Raw genomic sequence first — 9,901 nt, 5'->3', positions numbered from 1 at the left:
CCTGCTGTGCCCACTCAAAAAAGTAAGGACTTTTTATACTGGCTATTCTGTTCTTGAATATAACTTTAATAGGACTAAAGAAGAAACTGGCCACATTTAGGTGTTTAAATGGTGAAAAATGTAATATTGTTTAAGAAAAGCACTGCTAGAAGCTTCAGTTGGAGAATTTCTAGGCTCAACAAAAAGTGAAATACAAGTAAAACCAGTGAAGTATGTCAAGTAAAATACATAGACAAAAGTAGGTTTGTTGGCTGGTTCTTTTTAAAGGTTTTTCCCAATGGTTAAGCAAATTAAGAAGAAAATATCTAATGGATGAAGTCAATATTGTCTTCAACTGTGTACAACTACATAATTAGACAGAAAACTCTTTCAAAGTGCTTTTAGAAAGAGAGATCTCCTGGCTGTCTGGCTCTGAGTCCTTAAGGTGTGTCAAATGCGTTTTACTGCCTATATAAACCCAGAGGCAGTGTGATTGTTCAGGTGACTGCTAAGTTGCGTTGTGCTCCAAGCTGATCATCTTCTGCTGCAGTGTGTATTAATAGCATGCAGGATAAGGGACACCAAGGGCGGGAGTGACCAACAGACAACGGTGCCCTTGTTGGGTGGCCACTGAGTTCACAGGGTTTGATCAGTGCCATTTGCTTCCTAAGCCCGTGCCTCACGCATAGAAACACATGTGGAAAAGGAGCCGGAGATCTCAGATATCAAGTTTCTGTTTTAAAATGTTAGTCAAAGTGAATAATGTGTCACTTTTGGTTTTCAGGAGTTAGGAAGAGTTAGCAAGAGTTAGCAAGTTGTCTTTGAAGAATAATGTTGAAAATGCCCTCTTCTTTTCTTTTGGTGCCTCCTTTTTTTGCCTTTCAGCAGTAAAGAATTATTGAGAAATTCATTGAGATGTTACCAGCTTAATCAAAAGTTCCTCCAGACTTTACTCACGGGAAGTTCAGTAGGCTGCTTGATCGATAAAATCTGCCCATACCAGAACATAAACAGTGTTTCTTTCAATACCCTACTTGAGAGCAGAGACAACACATCAGGGAGAAATATGAATCCAGTGCATCTGCACTGCAGATCAAAGCAGTGGGAGGGAGGAGACCATGACTCTGGTCCCTGTCATGCTCTTTGTGGTGGTCTTCATGCCGTGGGAGTTGCAAACGCTTCCTGTCTCCCAGGTCCAGTTGCGTGTGGGTTTCCGTGTGGGCTGAAGAAAGACCCTGTCTCTTTCCAGCACTGTGTAATTCTACCCTGTGTTTGATGACCAGGATTGATCCACTGAGAAATGAACAATCCCTGATGTTGCCATGTCCTTTTTCCTAACTTGGGATGAATCGCCTACTCTTCCTGCATGTTATGATCTGTTTCTGCAAAATGGGGACAGTAATACTTTTCATCTGTAAAAGCATTATAAGATTTCCTTTAGGTGCAGAAAGCATTTTTAAAATACCAAGATGATAGGTGTTGTATGCTGCATGTGCAAACCTTTGGAGAACATGAACTGCCAAGCCATTAATAACCTGGAAATCCAAAGCTGATTTTTTGCGGCAAACCAGGACGCAGGCGTGAAATAATGACAAAGTGAGGTTGGTAAGCAGTTGGGAGATACTTTAATGAAAGTTTGTTGGTTTAGTGTCTTGTCCAGCTTGTGGTAAGGTAACTTTCTGTTTTTTGTGTTAATGATTTGCTTTGCCTTCCCAAACCCTGAGGGGCTGCTTTAATCTCAAGTTTAAGAAGTGCTAGGATTTGCTTTCCAGATGGTGTTTACTCTGCATAAAATAAAATGTTGCTTTTTAGGACTTCATCGTAGTTTTGTTCTCTTTTATTTTAGAAATCTTCCAGAATCCCTGAGGATGACATCAGGTTGAGAAAAAACAGAGACCAAAACTGTGCCAATTTCTTGGAGCCAGCTACTGTGCTTGCTATAAAGGAAGAGAAAATGGAAATTGAAGTTCCAGTTTCTGAACATAAAAGCATCACCACAGTGGCTTCACCACATCCCATAGACAATCCAACCCACTTCTTTTCCCCTGCTGCCAGCCACAATGGACTTAAGGACAGACATGAATCTCTGGACAGTGAAGTTGCTAAAGAGATCAGATACCTAGATGAAGTGCTGGAGGCAAATTGCTGCGATTCTGCTGCAGATAATACCTTTAATGGGACATCCTCTCCTGAACCAAGTGCAGTCTCCATTATGGATGGCTCAGGAGCATCTGTTAATGATTCAGTACCCAGTGAAAGGGAAGAAAATGTAGCCGACAAGCAGGCACCCTTGGTAGTTGAACCATGTGAAGCTAGCATAACAGATGAGAACCTGAAATCTAATGGCCATTCCTTGAGTGGATTGAAGGAAGACACTAGGGAAAGTCTGAAGGTGCCAGGAAGTCCCACTTCTTCAAACAGTTCTAGAAGATCCTCTAAGGATGGAGAAATAACTCTTACAACCCTTAAGAAAGAGGCTAAGTTTGAACTACGAGCCTTCCATGAAGACAAAAAGCCCTCAAAGCTCTTTGAAGATGAAGAAGAGAAGGAAAAATACAGGGTCCGCAAAGTAAGACCATCAGAGGAAATGATGGAACTTGAAAAGGAAAGAAGGGAACTCATTAAAAGCCAGGCTGTCAAGAAAAACCCCAACATTGCCGCCAAATGGTGGAACCCTCCCCAAGAGAAGACCCTGGAGGATCAACTGGATGAAGAGCATCTGGAGTCCCACAAGAAGTACAGGGAGCGCAAGGAGAGACAGCAGCAGCAAGGTGCGACACCAACATCCCCCAAACAGATCAGTTGCTCCTTTATACCTCCAGAGCCAGTGAACATCAAGAAAGAGGATATTGTCACAGAGCAAATTGACTTCTCAGCTGCCAGAAAGCAGTTCCAGCTGATGGAGCATTCAGGTCCATCTCAGGGGCAAGCCCCACCAAGGCGGTCAGGAACACCCAAAATGTTCTCCATCAAACCCTTCTACAAAAGCCTCAATTCTCCACATGTGGACAGGCCACTGTCCTCCGTGACAAGACCTGTTTCAGTGTATGGGCAAACAGGACAGCTTGAGGGTAACAATGCCACTATTGTCAAAGCACAGAAGGTCTCCTGTACCTCAGAAGATGATACAAACGCTCAGACTAGCACTGCTGACCCAGTAAGAGAGTTACAGTGCAGTGATAGCCCCAGAGCTGGACAGGCCTCGAAACTGTGGGCGGAGGATGGAGAATTCATGAGTGCGAGAGCAGTCTTCACAGTAGTGAAGGATGATGGACAGGGCATGCTAGACCAGTTCCCAAAGTCAGCCAGCGCCTCTTCTCCTCCAGAGGAACTCGACTCTGGTTTGGATGACTTGTCTGTCAGGTCTCAGGACACCACCGTCTTGGAGACCCTTTCCAATGACTTCAGCATGGATAACATCAGCGACAGTGGTGCCTCCAATGAGACCATGAGCGCCCTGCAGGAAAGCTCACTGGCCGATTTCTCCCTGCCACAGACCCCACAGGCCGACACTCCGGCAGAGGGCAGGGGCGAAGGCATCTCCAAGTCGTTCAGCGACCCGGGCTGTGACTCACCCTCCTCGGTTTTGCCAGGCTCCATGCTGATTGACGACCAGCTGGAGTACCATGCTGGCCTGCTGGTTCAAAACGCCATCCAACAAGCCATAGCTGAGCAGGCAGATAAAGCAAACTGCAAGGGAGAAGAAATCGCAGCGGAGAAGGAGATCTCGGTCAAAGAGCAGCCAGCCGCCACTGGGCCAGCTCCAGCCTCCAAGGAGCAGCAGAACCCAATGTTCGAGCCACCTCAGGTGTCTTCACCTGTTCTAGAAAAAAGGGACACTATACCAAAGACTTCACAAGAGGAAGACTCAGGACTAAGGGAAGGGAAGAGTTTGCAGCAGTCGCCCGTGTACTCAGCCAGCCAGCAGTTCCTTGTGGAGGAAAATAGGCACGAAGTCAGCTATTTCAGCAAGTATTCAGAGGCAGCTGAGCTGAGGAGCACTGCCTCCATCCTGGCCACACAGGAACCTGAAGTGACCGTGGGCCCGTTCAAGTTACGGTCAAGGAAGCAGAGGACTTTGTCGATGATAGAAGAAGAGATCAGAGCTGCCCAGGAACGAGAAGAGGAGCTGAAGAGGCAGCGGCAAGGTCTGCAGGTGGCGGCGAGCCCTATTATGAAGAGCGCACCACCCATGCCCACCAGAACCGTGTCTTACAAAACTGCACCAGGTAAGAGCCCAAAGCATCAGAGGAGAAGTGAAGTGTGACTGAAGAGTCAGGTCAGATTCAGTTTTATGTCATTTTTGAGTGAATACATCATTTTACAGGGGGCAGGAGGGTTGTCATGACTTCATCTGCCTGGAAGCTGCAGGCAGGAGGAGTGGATGGGACAACCCAAGTTTCCATCTGCGAGCATGCCTCAGGACGTTTTTGGTTATTCCCAAATGTAGGCAGAGGAACTTACGTACCCTGCTGATCGTCATTAGAAAGCCCTGCGCTCTGTTCATCCCCTGCCACATTGTAGCGTGACATGTCTATATCGCTGTGCTGCTCAGACCACCCACTGAAATTTAGGATCATCACAAGGGAGGACAGCAGCGGTTTTTGCAGCTGTGGGGCTATTTGAAAGACAAACATACAAAGCATTTTTAACAGGCTTTCTGTTCTCTTGCACGTCATTAACTAACTGCAAAGGTAGTGGGGATTTACAGATTTTGGGATTTTGCATCAGATTTCTTTGTGTGTGTGTCTGTTTTGCTTTCTGTTTTCAGGCATTTCTTGGTCATCTTAATGAAGTTTGTCTGGTAAAAAGATATCCAGAGCTGTGGGTTGCCATGTATTTCAGCTGGTGTCATTCACTACTGAATTAAACAGGCATCACAAATGAAATGCTTAATAGATTCAGTAGAAGTCCTCCTCTGACTGATCAGCTTCTGGGTCCTTGTGGTGGTATTCGCAGCAGTTACAGCATATTACTCTCCTCCTTCCCCTTTTCAAAAAATAAAATCATGCACTCATGCCTTCTTAATATAACATAAAAAGAAGAAATCTAAAAAAAAATAGAAACACATGCCAGGCTTATTTCTGTGTAGTGATTTTTATGAATATAGACCTACATATGCTTTGCAAGTACTTAGAAGTTTTTATTAACAGCAATCATTATGAAGAAGTATTAATTTTACCCAGAGTACTTAAATTCTGTCCTTATTTCCACTGTTGTAAATCTGAGCCAGTTATGCTTCCAAAAATTGTGCAGGGTGATCCTTTTCTTTTGAAAGTCATGGCAAACTTGAATAAGGTCTGGATTTAGTCCATTACCCAGTCTGATTGTGAACTTGTAGTGTTATGCAGCACATAAATAGCTAATGCTTTTTTTTGTTTCTTCTGCAAAGAGGATGAATTTAACCTCTGTTTCTTGCAAAAAGATGTAACAGATGTCGATAATTTCTTTGAAGTGCTATCATTATTACTCCTGTATAACAGCATTTTTGATAGGCAGTCTACATAAACTGAGGTGTTTTGAGCAATGTCTGACAAGATGTGAGAGACAGGGCACCATAGACCTCAGCTACGAGGACTCATGTAAAGGTGTGCTCATGACCGCTTTCAAAAACACCATCAGCTGTAGCTGCAAGTGCTCGAAATGAGGCTGATAATGTTTGCTTTTTACTGTTGGAAGGGCTGTTGACACTAATGCTTATTTTAATGGAGCATCTGGGAAAACAGTGTACTTCTCATTCTTACTTCTCTACACAACAAGGCATTTACTTTGTGTCTGATACTAAAATGTTCATTGTAAATTACATTCTAGTGAGAATGATAAGCTTGTATTTATAATGAATCATTCCAGACAATTTCCTTTAGAAGTCCAACTGCCATATGTTCAAGAAAGAAAATTGGGATCTATTAGCCAATGACTCAAGCTACTGCAATTTGCAGCTGGTGACAAGGCAAAGAATTAATTTCTAGGAAAAGATGAATATGTGGCAATGTGTAAGGGTGTCATTGATCAAAAAAACCACAAAGAGCATTGCCAAAGTCATTCTTAAATCCTCTACTTTCAGTGCTTTCTAAACAGCGGATGTTCTCAGCAGAGCTCTCAGCTGGCGGAAATTAGCTCAGCACCCTTAGTCTTGCAGGGTACATACCCTTAGCTCATCTCATCCTTGCTGTCCCTTTAGCCAGCTGTGTCGCAGTTAAAGCTTGCAGGCATCCTTAAAAATAGGGAGAAGGGATACCATGCAATCCCTTGGAAGATTGCAGCAACTTTCCTTTTATTTTAATATTTACAGCACCTTTTCAATATTTACAAAAACAGAGGCAAAAGGTGATTCAGCAGAGGCAAAAAAATCTGGCTGTAAAGCTTCATTGCGGCCAATTACAGAGGTGATTTACACAGCAGAAAAGAAAATTTACTTGTGGTAGGCACGGTAAGGAATATGCTGTAGAACTTGTCTAATACTGTAATCTGAATATCTGGTTTCACTAATAATAATAGTAATAACAACAACAACAACAATAATAAAGAAACAGAGGTACTTCTGTTATCAAATTGCCTTTCCCAAAGAAGGAATTGGCACTCTTCTTTTAACATCAGGATACCTCAGCAGAAAGGGATTAGAGGGTCAAGTCTAAATTTCAAAAATGTGTTGCTAATCCTTAAGTGGGGAAGTGTAAACTCACCAGAACTCTTTTGAAGAGGTGCAGTAATTAACTTAATTAGCAATGGCCAATCAGGTTGCTTTTTGGTGGTGGACTGGGCAGAGTAGCTTTACTAGGACTGCTGGTGTCCCTGGTTATTTACTACTGCTGCCCCACTTCACTGCTTTGAACCACGTTATGTGGATAATAGAAACACAAACTGTGAAGAAGGACTGCAGTGAACTGAACTGCTATTTTGACTGAAGTGTGGAACATTAACATAATTCATGTGGGTGTATGCGTGAAGTAACTGCTAATTACTTTAGACAGCAAACAGGCTGTTTTTGCCACCCTACATACAACTTTCATACAACTGACGGTAACACTAAACTTGGTGTCTGCCAACCACCCAGCACAAGCCAACGTGGTTCCTAGTAATAAACTTCTGTACTGCTAACAAGTAGTCCTTTAAAGCTGTTTGGGATGCTTCAAAGCAGTCTTTTAACTCATCTGAGATCGCTGGAGCAAGAGACAGAGTAATTTCAGTGAAACAACGACTATGTCTTGTGTGCACAGAGGACAATACCTTCTGCAGCGTACTCCTGGAAAGGGGAAGGGAAGAACCTATGCGAACTCCTTTCCCAAAAAGTTGCATTTCCTGCATGAGGAAATCCAAGAAAGACCAAAAAAATACCTGAGCATGGCTAAATGGAGAGTTATTGTGGATCCCAAAATATTTGCGGACCTGTATTTAAATTTGAACGTTTCCTGTGTTGTTTGCTGCAGCACCTGCTGCCCTTGGCAAGGTGTTGAGCAGCTGCGTAGCAAGCCAGTGTTTTTTTCCTACAATGTGCAGGCGGTACACCATCCCTTCTGGGCAGAGCAGCTGGGGCTGTTTGATAGTTTATTTGAACGGGATGATAAGTGTGTGACACAAGAGGATCCAGCATACGTTTGGTGGTGTAATTCCCATGTTCCTTTTATTAGGAGTACTTAGACTATGAAGAACTATGAAGACTATGTCTAACTTCCTGTAGTGCCTGGCCCGAGCAATCCTGTTCATCAAAGGAGGTGTGAAAATCATTACATGAGGGGTCTTGGTTCAGTGAAGGCTTTTCTGTTGGAGAGGAACCCTTTGTGAATATTTGCTGTCTCATGATGAGGTGTGGGGGAATCCCTAACACGAGGAGCCATGCCTGGAAGAAGCTTTCCTGAAGCTGCCACATCTGCCTTTTTGGTGTTTGTCACCAACGCATGGCCGGACGAGGCAGAAGGCACGCTGCACTCCCTGCGCTTGTCTGCAGGCACTCAGACCCATCTGTGTGTGCATCTGGGAGAGCTGTCCACCAAGCAGTCATCTTCTGTTGTCCTCAGTTGATGAACTAGATGAGAGAATTTCAGTGGATGGCAAAAACCCGGCGGGGGAGTTGTAGTTTAGAGATGCAAGTGGTGAGGTACCTTTAAATTTCAGGTAACTCTTCCCTCCAAATAGTGAAGGACATGTGTGTGCTGTCTTCTTCTTTCTTCTCCTTGCTTTCTTCTCCTAAGTGACAGCTGTGGAGCATAAGATTCTGTCAGAGGAGCCGCTTCAGCCTCCATTTATTTTCCACTTTCACTTTTTACTAGTAAATACCTCCTCTAAGGAAACTTCTCAGCTTCAACCGCAGCTTGAACATACTTTTTGTATGGTGGGAGGAGAACCAGAAACTGTGGGGCAAGATATTTTTAATATTTGTGGCCACTGCAAAATTTTTAATGCCCTGTATACATGTAAAGAATAAGGATCAGGTATAATACATATGCATGAACCTATTTTTAAAATGAGAACTTTGAGAAAGGCTAGAGCAGAAATGGAGCCTTTGAGCTTATGGAAGATACTGTTTCCTTACCCCTTCATAAGCACCGGTATGAAAAAAGCGAAGTTCATCATTCTCTACAAGGATTCCTCTGGAGTGATCATCACTCATCCCCTGAACACCTCCAGGAGTGCCTTAACAGCATACTAACCCAACTTATTTGTCATTTGCTCTCTTATTCCCTCCCTAGTGGAGAATGTGTATGAAGTGAGAGGATCTTTTAGAGGCTGGTTTTTTTAATGTTTGCTTGTTTGTGTGTTTGCATATTCATGTTGCTCACTTGGTGTTCAAGAAGACCAAAGAAGCCCACCTTTCACCTGGAGTGGTAATAAGACTCCACGTTACCAGAAGGGCATTTTTTTACGTACTTCAACTATCCGCTGACTTCAGCACAGACTAGTCTCCTAAAACAATCTGTCTTGCTGAAATACCTTATTTTGAAAAGTTTTCTCTGCTTAAGATGTCTTTAAAAATGCCAACAGCATTTGTAAAATAGTTGCTCTTACTTGTGTGAAGCCCCATTCTTCCCATCTCCTTTGTACCTTAGTTAACGTATGATGGCCCTTGGTACCTGCTGGTTACTTAGTGGTGGCTCAGGCCCTTGTCCCAGACCTCGCCTCGGTCACTTTTTTCTTGATACCGCAGCAAATCAGCTAAGCATCCTTCCTCAGCTTGCAGCGGGTGCTTGGACACCCATCAGGCTCCACAGGGTGGATAAGTCACCATCACAACCCTTCTTGCTCCCCAGAGCTGTGCAGAGGTTTTGGTTAGGAGAAAGCTAATCTGTCCCAGCTCTTACACATCTTTGATTTTGCGCAGAGGTGTCAGGTGATGTCTTGCAGCCACAAGACTGGGACACAGCAGCAGCTGCCTCTTCCTTGAGCTTTCTCTTCCCTCCCCAGGGCTTAGAAAGAGCGTTCTCCATAGGAGCAGTTCCTGCCTGCTCCAGATAGCACAAGAGGCAGGAAATTAAGAGAAATCAAATTCCAGGAGCTTCCTACTAGATCCCTGAAGCCAAAGATTGGAGGGAGCCGTCACCAGAACTGAAGCCACTGAACATTTTTTGGAGTCCCTCTGAAAGAGGAGAAAAATGTAAATGTGTAGGTGAAGATCTGGGATGCTATAGCCTGTAGTCGATATATTGCAACAGCTCTAAAGGTGACCTCCCCTGGAGGGGAAGACACTGCTGATAACTACTGTTAACTTGCAAGTGTGACCATCAGGCTGCAGTTGTTGCTGGTATCCTACAAGTGTGACCCTGTTTCCATTTGAGTCAGAGCACAGTTCCTTTATTACTCAGCTTGGATTTGGGCAAGGACCACCAGCAGTGTCTGTGTGCATTAGGGCATGGGACTGCAGAAGTAGAAAGTGTCTGTGATCATCATGTCTCATGGTGCTTTTATAGAATCATAGAATCATAGAATC

At 43.9% G+C, this 9,901-nt stretch overlaps 1 protein-coding gene across 1 annotated transcript; it reads left to right on the top strand.

Annotated features, from left to right (window-relative positions):
* Positions 1-1,829: 1,829 nt before the first annotated feature.
* On the top strand, positions 1,830-4,208 carry AKAP2 (A kinase (PRKA) anchor protein 2; the record flags this gene model as incomplete). The annotated part of the gene is made up of 1 exon (XM_009587797.1): positions 1,830-4,208. A coding segment is annotated over exon 1 (2,275 nt), but the record flags the coding sequence as incomplete, so codon positions are not given.
* Between the last annotated feature and the right edge of the window lie 5,693 nt (positions 4,209-9,901).

Source organism: Fulmarus glacialis, unplaced genomic scaffold (genome assembly GCF_000690835.1).
Source record: "Fulmarus glacialis isolate BGI_N327 unplaced genomic scaffold, ASM69083v1 scaffold6361, whole genome shotgun sequence".
Lineage (NCBI taxonomy): Eukaryota > Metazoa > Chordata > Aves > Procellariiformes > Procellariidae > Fulmarus > Fulmarus glacialis.
The sequence above is the reverse complement of the archived record's forward strand: the minus strand, read 5'-3'. Positions and strand labels throughout refer to the sequence as shown.